Consider the following 24,967-nt stretch of genomic DNA (forward strand, 5'->3'; position numbering starts at 1 on the left):
AGTCATTAGGGCAGTGAGAGAGAGCTGCAGGTGGCTGAGAAAGGGGAGGAGTGGCAGGCAGAGTTCTGGCAGGGCACATGCATGTGGCAAGGGGCAGCAGGCAGAGTTTCTATACAGCTGGGCCAGGGGAAGTAAAGGCAATGGGAAGCTATAGAAGAGAGACAGAGTGGAGGCTTAGGCCCTGTGGATGAGGACTTGCTGGGAAGCAATTCAGGGGTGCAATGTAGCAAAGAAGCAAGGGGTAGATAGTGCAAAGCTCTGGAGCTTAGAACGAGAAAAAAGCAGAATCATTTGCCTGCCAGGAACCCCCACACGATAAGGTTGTACCTGGCTTAGATTTAGTTTTTTTTTTTTTCTTTTACATCATTTTTCCTCTTCTTTGTTGATTCTGCCTTTACCTGATTTTCTGTGGAAGAGGAAGATGAGGCACTGAGCTAGCTCTTCAGGCTTCTGTAATGCACAGGATATTGTTCTCCCTTGGCAGCTCTTCCATCCATAGTTGATAGTCTGGTACAGACTACTATTGCTACCAGCTAATGGAGTATTCCTTTGGCTCAGGTAGCCAAGTTCTGTGTTTTACAACTGGGTTCAAACTCTGCTGAAAGAAGGATGAAAGTTGCTGGAGAACTGACAGTCCTTTTACCACGGGCCTCCTGCTTGACTGAGGTGCCATGAGCCTGGGGCTATGGTTTTTCTTTTGGGATGAGGTATATAGCAAATAGAGAAGGGTCACTGCGGTTACAGCACTGAGTGATGAGAGTAGGGGGGGACTGAACGGATGTCAGTACAAGGCAAGTGGAAGCTATGGGAAAGGGACTAGTGAGAGAGAAAATTTAGGTGGTATGGACATCATGAAAGGGCAATTTTGACCTTGATCCAGAAATAAATGAGGAGCCATTGAAACTCTGGATGAGTTTGATGTGGTGATGTTTTGTGTAAAACAGAGCGAACAGAAGCATCTTATACCTAAAGGGGATTGTATGTTAGGATTTCAGAAGGCCTGTAGAAGAGGATTGCATTGGTCCAGGAGAGAGAAGATAGAAACATGGATGAGCAGACTGAACTAAGGCAATAGGGTGCACAGTATAATAAAAGTGGGAAGAAACAGATTTCCTCAGATAGGGTAAGAGAGATATAGAGTCAAATTGGAATTAAAACTGAGATACGGGTGGTTAATAGTTACAGGAGAGAGAGGGCTATGGATAAGGATTCTCCTGTAGCTCATGCCAGACTTATTTTTAGTTCAAGTTTATCTGGACAGGGCAGGAAGAGAGAATAGCCACAAAGGAGTTACAGGAAGTGTAAAAAGATATGGATAGTTGTGTATCTTTAGCATTATAGATGTAGTTAAAGTGAAAGGTAGAGAAAAGTCAAACAAGGTAATGACAGACAGGCACCTTGTAAGGTCTCTGAGCTTCAGAGACAAGGACAGAGTTACTTGATTAGTAGATGGAGAATCATGTCAGCAGGGCACATGGCAGAAAAAGCTACTCTTACAATTGATACAGTAACCAGGCACCAAATGAGCTAGAAGATTGGACTCTACACTCTTATAACTGGAACTGTCCAGGTCAAGCATTGAAGCACTTGGTTGAGTTGTGGTAGTGTTTTTATAATATTTGGTGTGGAGAGAGAACTTCATTCTTTGTTACTAGACAAAACATTGAATTCACAAATCATCATTCACTATAAGCTATAGCAGGAGAAGCTCATCACATTTGGATGTAGAAATGGCTAGCACCAAACTCTGAGATCCAAATATTCCTTTAAAGCAGTGATAGTTTGGATCTGGATCTCCTCTTTGCATGTCAGTCCGTCTTGCATTCTGTTCCTTTTATCATTTCCAGCTAAAGGGTCTGTAGCCCAATTCCCTGGAAACATGATGTTGATATTAAATTATGCAAACAATAGCCTTTATTTTTATAGATGCTACTCGTGCATCTTTGAAAGTCTTCTCTACAATCAAAACACAAGACTCGCTGCATATGGAAAGGTGTGCTGTTTTGAATGGAATGAGCACATTTCTTTAGTACAGGTTTTACAGCCAAGCTATCCCAGTGCTTCTCTAAAACTGATTGCTGCCGCTTTGTGAAATGTTAGATGACTGCTTCAGAGCCATGCACAAGGCCAGGGCATTCACTGATGATGTCAACAGGCCTTCTGTTTCAGCCAGCTGAGGTAATCAGATAAACTCAGCGTGAAGGAATAAAACTGAGCCAGAAGCAAGGCTAACGGTTAAATGAAGGCTAAGCCTGTATTTTTCAAGGAAGCATAGAAGGCTTATTTGGAAGAGTTTGACTCTGTGGCAAACAGCTCAGGGCAGCTGCACTCAACAGCACATTCAAGCTGCGGAACGGTAAAAAGTAGCTACTTTACCTAATCTTATATTTGTAGGTAGGGACAACAATCTTACACAGAAATACATGCCCATTCCTTCTGATTGGTTGTATATTGAGATATCAATTTAAGGATCACACTTGCAAATGTGTTTATGATTGCACATGCCCAAATAAAAAATATTTTAAACCTCTAGAGCAGTGTCAGTCATACATAATAAACAGTGCATAGAGCTCTTTGAGATATCATTATATTAGTATATTTGAGAAGTCAGTCTATGAGGGCATCAATGAGTGAATAAACTTGGTGAATCATTGTGTATAGACAGAGCTTCAAAATTTATACTGACACGGTCCTGCAAAACTTTAATTTTCACTGTAGGCAGACAGGGCCCCTTTGGTATTTGTAGCGTATGCTATTTTAGAGATGCTAAAGTAATATCCCATGTACAATTTCAACTGTGTATGCTTCATAGATAAAAATCTCAGTGCTAAAATCCAATTTATGAAGGGAAAAGCCCCATTGACTTCAGTGAGAGTTTAATCTGAGAGCATGGATTACAAGATCTGCCCTGATATTTAGACACTAACAACAGCCAAATCCTGCACTCAGATATATCTAAGCAACCCAGCTCATGCCAGGATTATAAAGGTTCCCGAGGCCTTACAATCTATGAAACCATAACTCTAAGAAGCTGCATAACTTCAGTGGGTTGAATGGAGTTAGGGGAGGTTGGACTTTGGCTCTAATAATTTCTACTGCCCAATCAAAACTAAACTTATCTGAAGGGCGAATGGGCTGTGTGCTCTAATAGGAAGCAACCAACAACATTATTTTGATACTTGTTATATTTAGCTTTGCAATTTGTTGTCCATCCTTAGCATGCTGTTGTGTTAAATTCAGAAGTCATCATGAAAGGAAAGCAATAAGGTTAGGAAAAGTAGAGCTTCCTTTTACAAGAAATTCTGCACTTATATCTATTTTAGAGGGTTTTTTATTTAGTCTTTTTAACCTCTTTAATCAGAGGCAGTCTCTGGTCTCTTGAGAATTGCTCTACATTTCAATGCCAGAGAGTTTGAGTCATATTGCAGCAAGTTAGTGAAGAGTGTTCTTACTGGAAAAGAATATTGATTGTCTTAGCTAGGCATGAACAGTCTTTCTCTCTCTCCTCTCTTAATAAAGGAGAGAAAAAGAGACTGGACCAAAGCTGATGGCATATTTACCTTCATGAGTTTTAAAAAAAAGTTAATTACTGCTTGGAGCAAGTTGGTATGGCTGTCCTGAGCTGTCTTTTATTAGTAGTCCCCTTCATTAATTTCCCTCGCTGGATTTGCTGCTAATAGCTGCCTGGTTCCAGACAGCACAAAGCAGCATCTGTGCCATTGAGCAGAAAAGCGGGAGTCAGGCAAAGGGGGGTGGGGGAGACGCCGTTTACAAATCAACCCTTATTAACATGATGGCCTACTCTAGGGGGACTGCATCTTCAGGCCTCTGGTATCAAGCGCAGCAGTTTGGACTTCAGCTTTACTAATATCAGCTCCTGAATGAAGGAAAGAAACAAAACCACTTCTTGCATGGCCATGCAAGTTATGCAGCTCAACTGACTGTTAACATCGTTGGACTCATTATCTTGGTCGATGGTTGCTTTTCTTTTTTCCTTTTGGGAGAGGGGCGATTAAATGGTTTAGTACAATAAAGCAGATGCAATAATAAATTCATGTTTGAACAATATGATAATCAGTGATGCCTGATGACAAAAAAGCAGGCCCTCAATTGTCTCGTTTTTGTATAAGAGTGATGGGAAGGACAATAAATCTTGGGAAACAGTTGGACCAGTTACTGTTATGGAGCCAAATCTTAGTCAGGGCCAGATTCCAATAAGTTTTCCTGCAGAGTAGCACCTGACTGCAGTAGTGAGCTCTTGGAAGAGAAAGGGACTAGGCCCTATGTGGGATGCTGCTCAGGGAATAAAGGTATCAGAATCTGGCACTCTGTTTTTAATAAGACATTGCACAAGCAACCCTTCTATTGCATCCTGTAACTCTATAGCATCACATCTTTAAACACGGCATTTTGTATGACCAGACATGTGCGACTGGATTGTTTATTTGTCCCATGAGTGGGACTGTGACCTATAACGCTGAAGTCTAAGACTCAGGTGAACTCAAACATAGCAGAGGCTAGGCCCACTTCACATGGGCCCTTATAACCCCACCCCAAATTGTGGCAATAGATTCTTTTGCAATGGCTCCCCACAGCTGGGGTTGGCAGCAACTATGAGAATTAAGATGAATGGGGAAGTTCACACCTCTAGAAACGGTTTCAGGCTGCCTTCAGATTCTGGCAGGCTGTGCTTACACTTGTCCACTTTCAAGTTTTCTTTTCATTCATGCTAGCTAGAGACTTAATCTTTAGATGAAAGCTGAGAGTCTCATCTCACCAGGTGATGAGGCATATGGAGTGCCCAACATGTACAATATAGCCCTAGGCTGAGTAAGTATGATCAATGGGGAAACTTATTAGTAGCCCAGTGACTATCTGATACAATAGGTATTAAATTTAAAACAAGAACCTTAACTGTAATCCATAAAAAAGAAATGTTTGTGGGCTGTATTATAAACGTTATTCCAGTTTAAAAATAGTTCAGGATAAAAGGATGGGTTGAAATGAGATTTAAAAAGCAGTAAAAAAAGTTAACATTTTCTTAATATCTTTGCTTAAATGGAAACAAGGGAAATTTAGACTTGATATTAGGAAGAACTTTCAAACCATGAGGATGGTTTCATTGGGACAGATTTCCTACAGACAGTGTGGAAGTGGTTGGAAGCTTTTAACGGCAGGTTGGACAAATGTTTGTTTACAGTGATTTATACAGGAATGATCTTACCTTTAGCAGGGAGAATCAGACTAAATGATCTCTTAAAGACCTTATTTCTCTATGATTTTTAATGGCAAAAAGTCAGGCTATGTGACCCGGAAGAACTCTATGTGTGCTATCAAGCACCTCCCTGAAGGTTTTACTGTAGCATTTCATGAAGTATTACACTTTCTTCCCTTTTCTATTTTAAGGGGTAATATTTGGGGCAGCAACACAAGAAAGAGGTCAGCTATGATTTCTTCCTAACTCCTCCTTGTTTATGATGGGCATGGAAATCTGGTACTTGTCTACACAAGCAGCAAATTACTACCAGGCTTGAGGTGGATCAGCTGTGTCACAGCCCTCACAGCTCCCCTCTTATTTTACTTGCTTTGGGTAGATGAACAGAACAGCACATGTACAGCAATAAATATACTTAAAAATCACAAGCCAGCAGACAGCATGTGCTATACAGTAAGTTATGACAGAATCACCCTCAAAGGTGACATGTCAAAATGTTCAGCTGGGGCAAAATTCTGCCCTTGATTCATATGACATTCCTGTCCAATCACTGAGAATTATTTCAAAGCTATAATCTCACCTTCTTTGGTTAGTCAGACATGGGATGTAATAATCTAAGGAATTAGAAGGCAAAATAAATTAAATCAAGATCTAGTGTATTACAGATGCTGGCGCTCTTTGTTGAAACAGGAGAGAATGAGATGGAAATGAAGGGAAACTTCAGCAGAATCGCTCTTTGGTTTTGCTCTCAGATCTGCCTTTTCTGACTCTTCTGGGCCTGGTCCTGCCACGATTAATTTACATTATTGTCTTTCTCCTTCTCTTCCTGTAAATAGAAAACTGACCATAAAGGCACCCATAGGAGACTTATCTAAATAACATGAACTCAACTGGCAGCTAAGACCAGTCATTCAGTGAGCAATATCCATACGGTGCTGAGGCCAGGGCACACCCCTTGAAGCTCTTCAAATTCTGGAGGGGACATGGTTTTGAGTGTTTCTCCTGTACTTCAGCAATCCTTTAGAAACATCCAGCAGTTCTGTTAAGGAGCAGGCGTTCCCACTGTTGGAGTGAGCCACAGGGCTTGGAGAGGTCACACAGGGGTTGTTTCAGGTAGGCTTGGCTGGACCTGCTGTGCTTTCACACCAGTAGGCAGCAGTGTTTTGCTGCTGAGATCTAATTCATTCCCCACCCCTTCACAAATGGATTCCTATATGATTTCATCATAAGGCAAGAAATTGAGGTGGTGTTTAAATTAAGGGGAGCACAGGTCCTTTTGCTGCATCATCCCTTCTTTTCTGATAAACAGATGGAAAAATTATTAGTTGTCTGAGTAATTTTGGAGCCATTTGTTGTCCTCTTTGAGAACTTGTGGAGGTCAGGTGAGGTCTCAGATGATTGGAAAAGGGCAAATATAGTGCCCATCTTTAACAAAGGGAAGAAGTAGGACCCAGGGTACTACAGACCAGTCAGCATGACCTCAGTACTTGAAAAGATCTTGGAGAGGGACCTCAGGGAATCTATTAGGGAGCACCTAGAGGAGAACAAGGTGATCAGGAACAGCCAGAATGGATTTGCCAAGAGCAAGTCATGCCTGACCAACCTGATTTCTTTCTATGATAAGGTGACAGGCTTTGTAGATGGGGGAGAGTACTGGATGTGATATACCTTGACACCATCTCCCACAAAATTCTCAGTAACAAGCTACAGAAATACAGACTAGATGAAAGTACTCTAAAGTGGATACATAACTGGTTGGATCATTGTGCTTAATGGGTAGTCATCAATGGCTCAATGTCTAATTGGGTGGAAGTATCAAGTGGGGTTCACTGGGGTTTGTCCTGAATTTGGTACTGTTCAACATCTTCATTAATGATTTGGATGATGGGATTGAGTGCATGTTTAGTAAATTTGTGGATGACACCAAGTTGGGTGGAGTTGCAGATACTCTGGAGGGCAGGTTTGGCATCCAGAATGACCTGGATAGGCTGGAGAAATGGTCTGCAGTCAATCAGGTGACGTTCAACAAGGACAAGTGCGAAGTCCTGCCCTTGGATGGAATAATCACATGCACAAATACAGACTGGAGAATGACTTACTAGGCAGAGAAGAGCCTGGGATTTACAGTAGACCATAAACTGAATATAAGCCAACAGTACGCTCTTGTTGCTAAAATAGGCAATGGCATACTGAGTTGTACTAACAGGAGTTTTCACTTGCAAATTAAAAGAAATTATTTTTCCACTTTATTCAGCATTAGTGAGGTCTCACCTGGAGTACTGTGTTCAATTTGGACCCTGCACTTCAAGAAGGATGTGACTAGATTGCAGTGAGTCCAGCACTGAGCAACAAAAGAGATTAGGGGCTTGGGAAGCAAGCCTTATGAGGAAAAGCTGAAAGAACTAGAGTTATATAGTCTGGAGAAGAGACTGATTAGGGATTTAAAAACAGTCTTCAAATGCCTGAAGGACAGTCTTGAGAGGACAGAAATAGGCTTTCTTTGTGGCAGTAGGGGACAAGGCTAGGAAAAATAGCCTCAAGCTGCATCAGAGGAAATGTAGGTTGGAGATTAGTAGGAACTTCCTGACTATGAGGGTGGTCAATCATTGGAACAGGCTATTTAGAAAACCATGGAATCTCCATCCTTGCCAATTTTCAAGAGCAGGGGGCTGGACTAGATAATCTTGTGTGGTCCCCCCTAGTCCTGCTTTCCTATGATGCTATGATTTCACAAAACTCTCAATGAAAAGGAGTCAGGTTTTCTTCCTCACAACATCTGAAGTTTCCCTATAACATCATTCCTCAGAAAGATTACTTCATGGGGCAAAAACAGCAGCAGCTGAGCTGCTGGCCTGGCTGCCATGCCTCTGGTAGCACAGCCACTGATAATGCTAATGGGCAGCTGCTGCCCACAGCACTCAAGTGACCTGTGTTGCCTCTGTACACACCGTTTACTGCAGGATAAAAGGGGATAAGGCATTTGTCAGCAGCTCTGTGGCAACTTCCTGTGTGCATACAGGGGTAAGAGGAAGCTAACTCAGGATATTTTGTTTTTCTCTGGCAGCTAAGTTACATAGTGGCATACGAGAATGAATGTGGGCAGTCAGTAGGGCTGTGCAAAATGGCTCTGTTCTGTTTTGACTAGAGTTTTGAGGTTTCGATGGAACAGCATTTTGTTTCGAATTTCATTTTGAGTCAAAACAGCTGTTCCATTTCGCTTTGTCAAAACAGTGAGGCTGTTTCGATGCTGTTTCGATGTTTCACCCATTTGCTATAATGAGGAAACTTGAAACAGCATCTCTCATCTGGCAGGCAGATTGGGGCCCAAACCCGGGAGGGCTGCCAGGGCTGTGCCAGTCCTCCCAGAGGAGAGGGCCCCATATCTGCCTGCCAGATGAGGGAGGGAAGCCGGTACTGCCGTCTGGGACCAGGGAAGGGAACTGAGCCCGACTACTTAGTTCCCCTCCCCAGTGCTAGATCCCCTTTCCCTGCGCTGTGATTGGCTTTCCACCCCAGCCACGGAGGGCGGGGAGAGCCAGGGCTAAGCTCTCCGCCTGGCTGAGCCTGGAGTCGCTAGGAGCACAGCCCTGGTTCTCCCCATCTCCCACCACCTGGCTCCTGGCTGCTTCGAAAGTTTTGAAACATTTCGACTAGTCTCGTTTTGTTTCAAGGCTATTTCAAAGTCCTTCATTTCATTTCGATTTCACCATTTCAAGCTCGAAATGACTCGAAACAGTGTTAAAATGAAACGACTGGCAAAATTTCACACAGCCCTAGCAGTCAGCACAGAGCAACTGACATGTAGGAAGCCTGATCCCCTTTTCTCCACAGTAAATCGTTCATGTATCCAAACTGTCATTTAGACTTTCTGCTGCTCGTATTTCCTATATGCGAAATGGAAGTGACATTAATAAACACTTGCCTTGCCAGTGTGAAGAGATCATCTCTTAGAGATGTCATCTTAATTTCTATGAAGGCTATTGAGTTCCTTGAATGACAAATCTTAGGTTATTCTAAGTCAGCAAAACAATCTCAGCTATAAAGTATTGTTTTGCTGACTTAGAATAACCTAAGATTAACTATAAAGTATTGTTTTGCTCCTAAATTTATGGACCTGTGCTGGAAAGTTATTCCCAGAAGATTAGTCCCAGAAGTTCTTGCTGAATCAAACCCCATGATATTTATTTTAACTAAAAAGCAGACAAGCTGATGATTCATCTTAGTACTACTCCTTAGAAACTGTTTGTAAACTAAAAACAATAGTAGCTTAATGACTGTGAATTTAGTTCTTTTCAATATTGAAAAACACACGCAATAGCAGCCAGCTACTGGTGCCACTGTTCAAGAAGGATCTTCAGACTGATGGTAGTTTAAATATATATGCATATTCCTTTTATTTGAATGAGGAAAACCCCATTGCTTATTGTAGTCTGAATGCACTTTAAAACTAGGGTTGGTTGCTTGCAATTTGATAGGACACTTTTCAAATCATCTTTGAGACAATTAAAAAAAAAGCAAACCCTAGCTAGTGTCCTTCAATGAGGCTTTAAAACAACATTTTCCAGTTTATGAATTTCTTAAATCTTACTATCCTTTTTCTTTAAATTCAATGGCTGTATTTTTTTACCCACATCAAGCTACGAACATGCAGTTTTGATCACTTAATTAAATACAGTATTTTAATATTGCAGGCAACACTCTTCTTTATTGGCTGTGGAACAAGATAACCGACTTAATCTTCCCAGTAACACGTGAGTTTTCATGTATCATTTTAATCTGTGAAACATTTGAGCTGAGTGTACTGTCACATGCCGATTTTACTTTTCTATAAGAAAGTGACTCCCAGGCTCAATGATGGATTGTTTGCTCTCTTTTAACAACAGTCAAGATGGTGAATGCCCTGGGGTGATAGACAGTGTGCAATGGGAATGAGAGCAAATCTGATGGCCCAGTTCAAGTTCACCTGACAAAGCTGGAGCAGTCTGCAAGCAGCATTTTAGAAAGGATTATTCACACTTGCATTATATTTTTGAATGCATTTTTCTTGCTGCGCAGCTGCACGGCTCCCCAGCACCGAAGGTTTATGCACCATAATAAAGAGATTTAATTTTTTTTCTAACTTCCCACTCTTTACACCTAGTTTCCACTGCTGTGTGCAGTTATAGGGCATCTGTATATCCAAACAACTTAGTACAGACATCACCTTGAAAACAATAGCAGCACTAAAAAGCAGTAACAAAAAGCCTAAAATCTCTGCTGGCTGAAGAAACAAAAGCTGATGGTTTTGTTAAGCCTAACTTTGTATTGGAGACCCATCTCTTTATGGAACTTTAGTACTCACTTTTCTTTCCCCTCCAGTTCAAACAAAAAAATCTTCTCAAACAAACCCTGTGTCAAACAGATACCTTTCTGGTGCACGAAATTGGAACTTTAAGACATATTTAGGTTTATTTAAAAAAAAAACAACTTTGTTCTACTAAAAATACACTTAACTACAGGACAAATAACCACCATTCATTCACACAGTTCTGGACCTTCAGCAAAAATGCTTGGCTGTGCTGGCAGATTCTTTGGAAAGACAAAACTTATGATTTTAGTCTATCCGGAAAGGCCAATCCCAGAGCAGCAATGATGTTCGGCTTAGTCCTACACACTGTTCCTGTAGGGGGACCCTCGTTCCTGCACAGAGGAGGAGCGCCGGTGAAGTTAATGGGGTCCCACATAGGCACAAGATCCTGCCACATGGAATAATTTGCAGGATTGGGGCCATTAGCTGGTCTCCAGATACAAGGGGAACATTAACAGTAGTATCACTTAGCAGTCACTATACAATGTACTTTGCATCTTCAGAGCATTGTACACAAACATTTGTCAGCCCCTTATGAAATAGGTACATTGGTTTTTATTATCCTCACTTTATAGATTGGGAAACTAATCCACAGAGAACCAAATTAACTTGGTTAAGAGGCAAGTCAAGCCACTTGACAGCCAAGCCCATTATGGGACTGAATGTACCCAAACCTACTGTGTTTGGCATCATCATAGAAAGAGACCCGCAGTGTTTAGTGGTCAGTGCTCCAGGAAAACAACATTCAGGGGCTATAGGATCATATGTCTTTTCTCTCAGTATTTCTTTTCTCATATGTCTTTTCTCTCAGAATATCAGTATTTTAGAGGTGATGTAGCCAATATGTTCAGAGGTGTTTGTGTATTTTAATATAACCACTTTAAGTACTTTTTTTCATCTCAAGGCACATTCTGATTTAATTCAGGATGATCTGAAAAGGGTTTTAAAACCATTGGGTTTGTTGTGCCTTTTTCTCCCTTCATTTTGATGTTAAAAAAAAGGCTTGGAAGTTCTTCCTTTGCCTTTCCCCTCTCCCTGCTTTTCTTCTGAAGTACCAGGAATGGAAACTCATTTTCCATAGTCTAGAGCAGCGTTTCTCAACCCGTGGCTTGCGACCCAAAAGTGGGTCTCAAGAATATATGAAAGGGTCATGAACAAATTTTAAAAATGAATTCTCCTTTAAAGGAGAAAAACATGGGAAACTGGATTTTCCCTTGCAGGCTGGGAGAGTTCAAGCCGGCGAGGGGCTGCTTGGGGCCCCCTGCCATGCCCTCCATACATCCCCCCCCTAAACACTGGGGTGCTGGGGCCTGGTGATGGGACACAGCGGGGCAGGAGTGAGGGGCACTGGGTCAGGACTGGCCATTGATGTTTACAAATGGGCCCTGGTACAAAAAAGGCTAAGAACCACTAGTCTAGAGGATCAAGGGAGTGAGGGAGGGCAAGACCCAAAGATGTGTATTGTGAAGTGAGAAGTGAGGGGGAAGTGAGAGGAATGTTGAAACTCTAACACAGGCAGCATTTCTCCCAAGTGTTACCTAGGCAGTGGAATTAAGATAGAGTTTAGGGTTCATCTTCATGAGCTATCATATTAAATACAATGTGTCTGGCTTGCATTAGGATTTTACAGTGTAGCAGTTAAGTTGTATTGGCCTGACATGTTTTTAAAACACTTATCTTAGTTCAACTATATTCTTAAGGCTTGTCTGCATTACAAGCATTACTGCCATAGCAAAGCATTACTGCCGTAGTAAAGCCCTCTCATCTATAGCATATGACACCAGAAGGGTATGAGCTGCTTTCCAAACTCCATTTTGACAGCATAAAGCTTCAATAGGAATGAGAGAATAAAACAGCTAGTTATTCTACAGCTCAGACCAATCCTGGACACTCCAACTACACTACAATATTTTATCTCAGTATGCTCCAAGATTTGACACTCTTCAGCCAGTCAGACTATGTCACATAGTCTTGCAGGCTCACATGGAGCCAAAGGCACCCACACATGTCTGTGGAGTTACATGAAGGATGAAGCTGGCCTTAGCAAAACCATGCTATGCGGTTAAGAACATATCTCTGTGCATAGCAGACACTGTAATTTACCATTGGTAGATGCCTTTTTTTTCTTCCATATAAATAACTTGTTTATTTTTCATGGGAGACCACTGGTGTAAGCCCTGGAGGGTACACTGTACTGATGCACCCACTACCGCTGGGGAAACTGGACCAATAGGGAAACTTAAGAAAACAGATATCTGGTTCAGCCAGAGGCTGACATTTTCCGGCACTTGAATACTTCCCCAGTGGATTTCTGGGAAGGGAATGACATAACTCTGCATTTGCTGCTTTCCAATTCTCCAGGTGGTAGCTTACAAAAGTCCTAGAAGGTCATGTCCATGAATTACAGGCTTTGATCTAAAAAAACAAAAGATTGTTTCATAAAAAGTAAACTGCAGCAGCTGCTTCTATGCCGGGTGAACACTATTGAAGCCTGTGGACAGCAGACATACCAGAGGACATTCAGGGAGTGGGAATGTTAAAAATCAGAGGTTCTGGAGTGTATTTTTTTGTATAGCATCAAACTGTGAACAACAAGAAAACATGCAGCTAAAATGTATGAAATATAAGGAAATGTTCAAAGCAGCAACTGTATGGCTATGCATAGCAAGACATTCCCGGTACAGCCAGAAAACAGGTGAAAACTCCAAGGAAAGTCCTGGAAGTGTGGGTCCAATTAAATAAAATATTTGAGAGTGGGGGAGAACATCACAGCAAGCGATAAGGGGGGTGGGGGAGTAGCGTTGGGTGGGGGGGTGGAGAGGGCTGTTGTGTGGTTAATATGTACTTATATTTCCTGAGGCTCAGAATATTCCCAGGCACTTCTGCTTCATTCACACGATTTATACTGACAGACAGACCTCCCGTCCACCTAGCCCCTGCTGTCTCCATATTTTATCACAGGTTTTTATTTTTAAAACAGTTTTGTGCGTAACTGTGCCCCAGAATGCTGGGACATCAAACCCATCAGAGCAGAGGGCTGCATTACATATTGAATGAAACTATCAGCAATCAGCAGCAGATCTCCCACGGATGAGAATGGAAGGCTTATACAAAGGATGGCCAGAATATGACCCTGATATCATAGCTAAGCCTTTAGAAGTCAAAGCGAAGCACTGAACTCCCTTTCTCTGTCTTTAAAGGGAGGTGGATCAAGATTCTAACTGGTAAGTTACTAATGCATTCACCATTACCCAATGGGAACCATTTGGGTGGGAACTTTCTTCTGTCTCTGACACTTGTTTGTTTGACCACATGCATGTGCAGTTGCCTAATTTACCTCCACAATTGCAAAAAGTTCAATTACCTGCCTATGTTACCTGAAAAACACATTCTTTTAGTCATCATTACACTTCATAGTGAACTGCTCAACTGGATAAGGGCAGTTTTCCTTCTTGCTTAGAATTGCTGTTCCAGGCTGTCTAGGCTATTTTTCTTCAACTTATTTTTGCAATCATAAAGGCAACAGTATTATATTTTTGTATAACCTTCTATATTCTGCAAAACTATTGATAGAGCATGTAGGGAATCTGACAGCATCATTTTATGGAGTTAAATATAAAGATATTTTCAAAAATTAAAGGAAAAGGAAAGCAGGATCTATAAGCAAAGATCTTATCTCAGAGTGGATTCGGAAATAGATGGGAACAGAGTAGAGAGACATAGGAATGCCTTTCCCATGAGAAGGATTACAGATGAGGTGGTTCTCAAGCTATCAGCAATAAGATGATGTTAAGGGAGAGAGGAGAAGGTTTGCTGGAGGAGCACACTGGGCTCTAATATGCCATTAGACATCAAGCTCAACCCCTTGGAGATACTGGGCAAATCTATACATACAGTTAATGCGACTGAATATACTCCAGCTCAATTTGAGCCAAAGTAAACTAATCCCAACAGCACTGTCTACACATGTGTTTAAGCACAGTAATTTACTGCATTACTGGATACCACTTGTATCTGACAGGCCTATCTGGCAGTACAGTAAATTAGTCTATTGTACCCTACTTGCTGAGCAGGAATAGACGCTGATGCTTTACTGTGCAGCAAATTTGTCTGCTGTGTAATAAAGCATCTTGTGTAGACACACTCACTGTGATGCGAGCTATACCTGTGAGGCACAATATCTTCAAAATGTTTTGCTTGCTGCCAACAGGATATCATAACCTCTGTCCCCCCAGTGCCTGAGTGGATAGTTAAGCACAGTTTCTGTCTTCTGCCCACTGGCTCCAGGAAACAGTTTGACCATATAATGAAGAAAGATCAGAATAAATCTCTGGGTGTTGAGAATAGCAGGGGATGCTCTTCCACCTAATTGGAATCCCAAAACAGCTCTTTTATTTATACAGGTTTCCCTCACTTTATGTGGGTTCTGTATGTATGAATTCACTCTTATGCAATGACCCTTTTTATACCACAAATTAATTATATGCGAGGTAAATTCACTCTTATGCAATCAGTGTAGTGGAAGCCTGCAGTCACCTGCTTTGTATGGTGCATTTTGGGAGTGGAGGAAGAAAAACTTATTTGAAGAGGCTGAGCCAGGTCGTGGTGCCCAGGCCAGGCCACAACACTTGCCTCTGCAGCCTGGCCCAGTCTGGCCCTGTCAGCATGGCACCCTGGAGCTGGGAGCCATGAAGCCACCTGGCAGCAGTGCCCACAGCCACTGCTCAGGGCAGCTGGTGCCTATGCTTTTGGAGCTGCATGTGCTCTGGGAGTAGTGCAACGCCATGTTTGTAAGTGGTAGAAATGTGTCTGTGGTCAGTACAGTCAAGGTCTTGGGACATATCCCTATTTGTTACATTGTAAAGTGGGTTCCCTTTATGTGAATTTGAGTTATATGCCATTTTCCAGAACCGCATGTACAGCATAAAGCAAGGGAAACCTATACTATTTTAGTATCCCTTAGTTTATACCTGAGTGTACTGGAAAAGAGCCTGCCCCTGTAAACCTGTAACTCAAACAAGTCACTCCCCTCATTTCAAAGGGGCTGCTTATCTTAATAGGGGTTACGAGACAGCCCCTAAATTTGGAGCACTCCTGATGGCGGGTGTTTTTAGTCTCCTATGGGCATATTAACAAGCTCAGGCCAATCCCAGCAGTCCTTACTCTGGAAAAACTTCTTTTGGCTTCTTTTCGTAGTTTTTAGCTTGTACAAAGGCTGTAGGATTTGCTCCATGACAATTAGTCAAGACTAATGAGTATTTTAAAACACTTTTAAAAATCTTCCATAAGAAAGTATACACAGAGAAGAAGTTACATCTTTAGTGCTTATATCTAGACACCTGAGACATTTACACCAGTTGGTGAAAAATCATTAATAGAGTTAAACACAAATAGCTAAAATAAAATAGCTGATTCTGAACACACATTTGGCTATGCTGGGTGCATCTACATGTGCAATTAATGTGAAGCAGTAAACTCCAGAGCAGTTTGAGCCAGAGTAAACTAGTCCCGGGTGCAGCGTCTACATGTGTGCCTTGGACAGCAGCAATTTGAGCTGGTGTAGCAGTTTATCCCAGGGCTGCTCCTACTATGCTCTGCCCTGGGCTCTGGGTAGCAGTGGAGGGTGACAGAGGGCCTGGCTGGGGGATGAAGGTGCTGAAAATGTGGAGTTGTGTGGCTAGGTGGCAGGCAGCTGTGTGGCTAGGTGGCTGGTCCACTATCCAGTTATGGCAGGATTAATTAGTTACTGCAGCTTAATAGCATCACACATGGAAACAGTGAAGTTTTACTCCTCATCTAATTAGTCTACTAATAAAGTGCACATGTAGATGTGACCCTTTTGTGCTATTCGAATGTACTGTTACACAATTTTATTAATTCCAACAGATATATGTAACAAGCTGTATTCAGCTGGCCCACAAAGTGGTAACATGGGATTGCCAACTCGGAACAGATCTTTCAGACACTTTAGATATAGAAGTGACTTTACTCACATGAAGAGTCTTGCATGGATCTGTGTAACAGGGGACATATGTCCTGTTTCTAAGGGAGGGAGTGTAGCAAGGCACTGGGGTATACGGGGCTGTGAGCCACACTGGGAGCCCAGAGAGAGGGGCTGCACATAGGACTAGGGGTCTGGAGCCCAGAGAGAAGGGTTGTGCTTCGGGCCAAGGGTCCGGGAGCCCAAAAGGGGGTTGAACATGGAACCAGGGGGCCTGGAAGCTCAAAGGAAAGGCTGAGTAAGGGAAAGGGGCTGAGCCTGGGAAAATTCCCATAATACAAAGGGGTTGGGGAACCACAGCAGGAGGACTCCTGCCAATAAGGGAGATCAGTGGGCTGATGATAGGCTGCTCTGAAAGGGTATCCAAACTCATTGGGAGCTGAATACTTCCAGCTGATAGGAAAAATGTGGAGCCAGTAGGGACAGCTCCAAAGCTGTGGACTTGCCTTTAGTAACTGGTGGAAGGCCAGAGAAACAGCTAAATGAAAGAGGAACAACACCTGTGTGTGAGCAGCAGCATAGAGCCCAATAGGGGAAGGACTGGGTCAGCACAAAAAGCTTCCCTAGGGGAAAAAAAGGGGAAGTAACATGTAAATGACCTCAGTGAGGCCCTGGATGTCAGAGGGAAGTAGCTGTCCCTGGAGAAGTGGATAAGTCCATGCCAAGGAGAGGGAAAGGGGCTTCCAGAAGAAGAAGGGACTGTTAGTAGGCCACTCTCACCCTCTTCTGGCTGCTGAGTACACTGGTGGGCTAAGGGGTATGTTTAAAGGCTATTTTAGTTTACCCAGTGGGGATACCATGATGATGGTTTTGGTCCAGGTGGTTTTACTGACCTGGCAGGGGAGATACCCTTCTTCTTGGCCTTGAATGACTCAGTGTAGTTGAGGGCGAAGGCCTGTCCCTTGCACTGTGGGCAGGTTGACCCCTGAGAGAGTCTATAATGCCTCTAATGCGAGGATCTTGGCTACACAATTTATGGTGATGGGGGACTCCCCTCGGGCTTTTCCTCTAGAGTGCTCCTTTGCCCTTTTGGTTAGAGGCAAGCAAGACTAGGGGGCATCTGAACTCCAAGGCCTCCTGGCTTGGGGCTTGCACATTAGGATGCCTACCATGGATCTGGGAGTATCTGAAGCCTAGGAGGTAGGATATTTGCCAGTGGTAGTGCCACACAGACTTGAATGATTGAGCTCTGCTCAGTCAATAGAATACAGAACTGATTTGGCCTGAGACATAATATTTTTACGCGCGCGTGCACACACACACACACACACGTGCATGCGTGTGTATTTGTATATATGTATTTTTCTCCCTCTTTTCTTTTTCTTTTTTTTGTGTACTCAGGTGAATCAAAGACTTCAGTTGAGTTTTGGGTGTTATTGACTGGTGGCTTGGGAGTGGCTGTTAAGGGGTAGTTTGGAGGCCACACAGCATAGTGCCTGCAGGGCATTTTGCATTTTGAGCCTTGCATAGGGCAAGGGTATACTCTGGGCTGAGGCCCAAAACAATGGGCCAAAGCCAAGAGCCTTTGCTAGAGAAAAGGGAGCTAAGGCCAAAAAGGCTTACGCCTGGACAAAGGGATGAGAACCCAAGGGGTGGAACTTACTGACTTGGCTGGGAGGTCCCACAAAATTAAGATCGACTCTCATGAGGCATGGGTTTTGCTAGGGGGGAGGGGGGAGGTCACAATTAAGGCCCACAAGCCACTGTATAGGCTGTTGAGGTACAGAACCCACAAGAGGCAAATTAGGAGGAGAAAGAAATGGAGAGAGACAGAGTTGGCTAGATGAGCTAACTGCAGAATCTAGTTAGTTTAGTAACACCAGATTATTGCCCCTCCCCTTCAGATTTACAAGCAACCTCTCAAGAGATCCAGACTTCATCAAGACATGGCAGATGAATGAGAGGGAGAAAACCCTAGGGAACTGCAGGAGGCAGGGTCAGCCCACCATGATGGGCAGGCTCAAGCCCTCATTTGGTCCAAGCCTGCTACAGTCTGTTAACACATGTAGAGAGAGCTTTCTACAAAAATGTGTACAGGATCAAACACTATAGTTGCCATTACTGGCTATGCTACCTTTGTACGTGACTAAGTAGGGTTTGCTACTGATGGCCTTGTTAAAGAAAGACGGTGGCAGATTTCATTGCATTCCACATGCTGATTGTTGAAGAAATAATAAATGCCTTTTTCCCCAAAGTTGGTGGAGTGTGAAGCATCTTTCCCATGAAGCGAATGAATCTGGGGATCTGTGAGGTAGATGAGGCCTTTTCCATTGCCTGTCACCCAACCTGCAGAGCGAAGGAAACAGTTTAAGCACAATCATCCCATTGCTTTATTGTTTTCTGTAACTAAGGCAGGGTGACTGAGCATCCTTCTGCCAGTCTGACATAGGGAGAACGGTACTGATATCAGATGAGTTGCTGTCAATTTTAAATATGTGTAAGCAAAAGCAAAATATGGCCCTAACTATTGCTATCAGTTTTCATGGAAAGACACAAGCAGACCAGTAGGTCCCAACAGTCTCAAATTTCTATTTTACTTCACTAAGCTCTGACAAGGAAAAAGCAAAGAATAAGGGTTTGTCTAAAAACTATATGAGTGAACATAAAAAGTAGAAGGCCAGATTCTCAGTTCAAACCAAAGAGAGCCATCATGGGACCTGCTAGTTACATGAAGAGAGGGAGGGTGACATCAGAGGTGCTGCTACAGTGGTTCTTCATCACCTGAGTATCCCCTTTACAGGAGAGCTCCTCATATATAGTTTTATATATGTGGGCAGCAGCCTAGCATTACAAGGGTGAAAAGGCTTTACCTGGTGCATGGAAGGTTATGTTAGGGAGGATTTGTTCCAGTTTGTCTCTTCTCAACAAGAGATGGAGAATGCCATGTTAGCAGTAAAGCACATGCCAAAAAATAAAGACCCTGATGTTTTCTTACATTGCTTAGATTTAAATCATCTCTATATGCTTCTCATGCTTTTGTAGCATTTTAAATGGTTTGCTCTGTTTATAGAGCGTTACACTTGAGGGGAGGGGATGGGGAAGAGATACAAAAATAGTATCAGCCATAATACAAACCTTGTAGGTCAACAACCACATCTGCGGCATTGGAAAATTCATAGGAAAAGTGTCCATAGGCTAACCCATACTCTGTGGCTTTGTATTCTGCCTTTACTACTTTTGTGTTATTAGATAGCTTCACAAACTCTCCCAGGATGTAGGGCTCCACGCTCACACAACCTTTTATGCACCTGTCTTCTAATATCTGAAAGAAACCAGAACATAAGTGTTACAATGATCCCACTAGAAATGAAAATGAGGACATGTCACATAACTCAGAAATCTCATTTCTTATGTTCACTATTTCTTTTCCTCCTAAAGGAAAATTCATGTCAAGAACATCCATACTCTGCCACAGTTTGTTGTTTCCTCATCATAGCACATCTAGAAGTGGAGCTCATATCTAACAATAGATAAGACAGTGCCAGCTCTGGAAATGACAATTCACACTGATGGGACTGGATAGCAACCAGTTCTCTAAGCACCTTGCTTGCAATGCAAATTGGAAGCACACTTTATGAAAATCAGTGTAAAGAGTGGGTGAAAGAACTGGAAGAATGGCAGGTCAGCAACTGGCAACTCTCCCTCTTTTACACTGTCCATGACTGGCTGATGTAGCACTTTCTACATACTTATGGGCTTCAGTATGTTGGTGCTAAAATTGCAGTAAGTTTTGCTTGCCAGTGCTCTGGTGTAAAGCAGCATCTATGGCAGCAGACTCAGCAAAAAGTCAAGCTATTTTTTTCTGAGGTCATGTACACATTTCTTTTAAGGTATACATTAGCACTGAAGCATTAACTTCCACTCTCTACCATGTAGTGACAGAAAAATAGGATGCTGACTCTTCACAGAATAGTTTACTTGACAATCTGTATTTGAAACACAGAGGTCAAGTAGATACTCAGTTAAATGTATGATCTGGACGTACACAACTGTACCTTTACATGGACTGGGCAGTGCTCTAGTCCTTCTGTATTGGGCTAGATAGTTGCCAAATAGAGATTATTCCAGGCTATTTAGTTACCTTTGCTGAAATCCTCCCATTTTAGTGCATTATATGTTTTGGGGGTAAGGCTGGGAATTTGCACTCCAGTGACCTCCATTATAATAAGTTCTGGGGTTCAATTACAAAGTAATGCAGAATAGTGCAAAGCAAGGCAGATTAGTACAAATTTTAAAAAAGGCAGGTTCTTGCCCCAAGGAAATGACAATCTGAAGACTTACTTCCCAAACCCCCACTTTTTTATCTGCCTAATTCCACCTGAATCAATGCAAGAATAATAAGTGAGCAGGATTTGACTCTGATTCTGGGCCTGTTATATATATGCTACTGAACAAATGAATCGGTGAAAGATCAAATCAGACAAGAAGTCAGCAAATATGAACCCCTACATCAACATTATAAGAAGAAGAAAGATACAGTGGTTTGGATATGTAACAAGAAGGCCTGGCACCCTTACCCTCACTATCCTGCAGGGTGATGTGGGTAGACAAAGAAGAGGAAGAAGACCTAGGACAAGCTGGACCACCAGCATCAAAGACTGGATGGGATTAGAACTGACTGATTGTACAAGGATTGCAGAAGACTGATGGAGGAAAGTTATTGTTACATCAAAGATGCCCCAGCAGTTGGTGTGGCCTCAGGACTGACTTGACTTGACTATATATAGGCCAAGTTTTCAAGAAAGGCCTTGGCGATGTAACTGCTACAATCAGATGTGTACCTGCTAGCTCATGCAACTCTCATGCTTCTGTGTACAAACTTGCTAAGGCCTAATCAAGTTGAGCAACACCTAAACCAGCTGGCTAAGTGATTCTCTGCTTAGCAGACCTGAAGTTTGGCACATAAAACACGGGAGACATGCTTTTGCCAGGCCCGCCCATTTTGCCCTTCCTTGAAAACATGTGCATCTAGGCTTAGGCATTTTCCCTCTTCTAAATGATCAAACAAACCCCCATGTCCAGAATTATTTTTTTGACCGACAGATTGAGGGAGGTGATGCTCTCTCTCTATGCGGCATTGGTCGGGCTGCAATTGGAGTACTGTGTCCAGTTTTGGATGCTGCACTTCAAGACACAGAGAATCTGAAGAGGGTTCAGAGGAGGGCCACTCGCATGATTAGTGGCCTCTGTGAAAGACCCAATGAGGGAAGGTTGAGTGATCTAGATCTCTTCAGCCTTCACAAGAGATGGCTGAGAGGAGACCTTGTAAGTTTATCAAGGGAGGACAACAGGGAATTGGAGATGTGCTATTTACCAGAGTGCCCCAGGGAGTAACTAGGAATAATGGGTGCAAACTAGTGGAGAGTAGATTCAGGTTAGACATTAGGAAGAAGTTTTTTTACAGTAAGGGTGGACAGAATCTGGAATGGGCTTCCAAGACAGGTGGTGCTATCACCTAACTTGGAGGTCTTCAAGAGGAGGCTTGATAGACACCTGGCTGGGGTCATCTGACCTCGGTCCTCTTTCCTGCCAGGGGCAGGGGGTTGGACACGATGATCCTTTGTGGTCCCTTCCGACTACAATCTATGAATCTATAAATCTACGAAAACATGAAATGCAGGGGTGTCAAAGATATGAACCATAGCCATTTCACCTGGGTCATGGTGCCCCTAGAGTGGACAGGGCAAGTGGAAGTGGACCCACTGACAAATTTCCAGCTATGGAGCTTCTCTGGAGATGCATATTGGTGACAGGTGAGGTTGAGAGACAGCTGCAATAATTCCTGTGTTGCCGCTTATGCTTACCCCTTTGCTCCTGCTGGGTACAGATTCTGCTCATGAAGCTTCTCGCAGTCCAGACCCAACCTGGGGGCCCCAGTGAGTTTGACACCCTTGATGTAATATAATTTCTCTTTTACTGTATTTGACACAAGTGGCTTAGTGCTGTTGTTTGGAATGATGATATATTTACAAGTGTTACATTGTTTGGCATGCAGAGACCTCTTGTCTTTTGTTGAATTCTGTTTTATATTATATTATTATTTTTTATATTATTATATATTCTGTTTTATACTGAAACAAACCCCCATGACTCCAGGGTGTCAAACTCCTCTGGCCCTGTGGGTTGGGTGAATGGTGCAGGGCCAGTCTATAGATCAGAAAAATGGTGCAGGGCTGGTCCACAAGCCAGACTGGGCTTATAAACCAGCCCTGTATGCTAGATCCAGCATGCAGGGATGCCCTGGTGCAGGCACTATGTGCTGTGTGCACTTGGCTCAGCCTGGCCTGGGTGCCACGTGCAGCATATAGCCCGGTCCAGTGTGGGCACTGTGTGCAGTGCATATCCCAGAGCAGCCCTGCATACCACATGCAATGTATATCCGTCCCAGTCCATGTTACATGCAGCGCTGGGCTGATCCAGTGTGCACCACAGGCAGCATGTGGGTCCACTTCATGGGCAGCACTGTGGACCGGATCCAGCCTGCAACCATACCTTTGACACCCCAGCTTTAACTCTCCCCATTGTTCTGCAGATTGCAGAAGAAACATTGGTCATTTCCTGCTGGCTTTTTTATGATCCCTGCTTCAGCTGACTTGTCTGTAGCCCTCAGGGCAGGGGTTCCTACCAGAAGCACTGAAGAAGGAATGTAGAAGATTTGTGTTGGGATCTTTTGCTCGTACAGCCTTTTGTTGAATTCTGTCACGTAGTACTGAGCAGTCATTTGTCGTTCCACATCATTGAAATGATGAAGCAGTCCTTTTTCTTCTTTATACTCCTTCCCAATATACCTAAATAATAAAAAGCAAACAGCATACTCAGCTCAGCCTTGGGCAGATGGCAGTAAGGGAATGTGATGCAATGTGTCACTATAAATTAAAATGGGGTAGGCTAAAGGCAAAGTTCTTTATTGGTAAGTCTTACTTAAAATTACTTAAAAGTCTAACCAAGGTACAAACCGAACTTAGGCTAGCTACGGGGATCAAGGACAACAAAAAGTCCTTCTTTAGATATGTGGGAAGTAGGAAAAAGAATAAGGATAGTATTGGGCTCCTGAGAGATCCAATGGGGCAACTGACATCAGATGCCCAAGAAAGGGACAATCTTCTAAATGACTTTTTTGCATCAATTTTTCACCCTCCCATGAGGACCACACTACCAGGAATGGCGCAAACCAATTTGGGATTAGGTGATGGGCCCAAAATCGATGTGGATCTGGTGAGGGAACACCTTGAGAAACTGGACATTCACAAGTCCACGGGCCCAGACAGAATGCACTCGAGGGCCTTGAAAGAGCTGGCAGACATCATTGCATCTCCCTTGGCAGGGATATTTGAAAAATCGTGGTGCTTGTGTGGTTCCCGGATGACTGAAAAAGAGCCAACATGGTTCCTATCTCCAAAGGACGAGGGATGACTTGGGGAACTATAGACCAATCAGTCTGATGTCTGTCCCTAGAAAAATCCTGGAGAAAATTGTCAAGGGATCCATGAATGCCCGACTAGCAGAGGGCAAGCTTCTGAATGCCAGCCAACATGGCTTTGTGACTGGCAGGTCTTGCCTGACCAACCTCATCTCTTCCTATGGCCAGGGAACATATGCCATGGACAAGGGAGATGATGTGGACATCATTTATCTGGACTTCAGGAAGGCCTTTGACTTAGTTCCCCATGATGTCCTCATGGTTAAGATGGGGAACTGTAGCCTTGATCATCATACGGTCCAATGACTAGGCAACTGGCTATGGGGTCAGATCCAAAGAGTACTAGTTGAAAGGAGAAAATCAACATGGCGCAGGGTTACCAGTAGAGTCCCTTGGGGCTCGGTACTCAGGCCAGTACTCTTTAATATTTTCATCAACGATTTAGATTCGGGAGTCAGATATGAACTGGCCAAGTTTGCAGATGATACCAAATTATGGGGGAGGGCCATCACACTGCAGGACAGGCTGGGAATACAGGCCGACTTGGACACACTCTCATGGTGGGCTGACCAAAACCTGGTGGCCTTAAATGCAGAGAAGTGCACAGTACTGGATCTCAGTAGGAAGCACCTTCAGCATACTTACAGGCTCAGCAGTGTTACACTTGCTAACACCACGACTGAAAGGGACTTGGGGGTCTTGATTGACCACAAGATGAATATGAGCCACCAATGTGATGCAGTGGTGGGCAAAGCTAACCAAACTCTGGCGTGCATTCACTGATGCATCTCAAGCAAAACCAGGGAAATCATCCTCCTGCTTTACTCAGCCCTGGTGAGACCGCAGCTGGAGTACTGCATCCAGTATTGGGACCCCCACTTGAGGAAGGATGTGGAGAAGCTTGAGAGAGTCCAGAGTAGAGCCACTCATATGGTCCAAGGCCTGGAGGGAAGGCCGTATGAGGAAAGGCTGAGGAACTTGGGA

General features: G+C 43.2%; 1 protein-coding gene across 2 annotated transcripts in view; it reads right to left on the minus strand.

Annotated features, from left to right (window-relative positions):
• Positions 1 to 9,900: 9,900 nt before the first annotated feature.
• Positions 9,901 to 24,967, minus strand: part of ALPK1 (alpha kinase 1) — a 103,012-nt gene continuing 87,945 nt past the window's right edge. For both annotated transcript variants that reach the window (XM_006271534.4, XM_019500134.2), the window contains exons 12-14: positions 23,189 to 23,351; positions 19,639 to 19,825; positions 9,901 to 18,849 (exon numbers count right to left, since the gene is read on the minus strand). In XM_006271534.4, coding sequence (XP_006271596.3) covers positions 18,650 to 18,849; positions 19,639 to 19,825; positions 23,189 to 23,351 — 550 coding nt within the window. In that variant the 3' untranslated portion in view covers positions 9,901 to 18,649. The remainder of the gene's footprint in view (positions 18,850 to 19,638; positions 19,826 to 23,188; positions 23,352 to 24,967) is intronic.

The sequence above is a fragment of the Alligator mississippiensis genome, chromosome 2 (assembly GCF_030867095.1).
Source record: "Alligator mississippiensis isolate rAllMis1 chromosome 2, rAllMis1, whole genome shotgun sequence".
NCBI classification, from domain to species: Eukaryota; Metazoa; Chordata; order Crocodylia; family Alligatoridae; genus Alligator; species Alligator mississippiensis.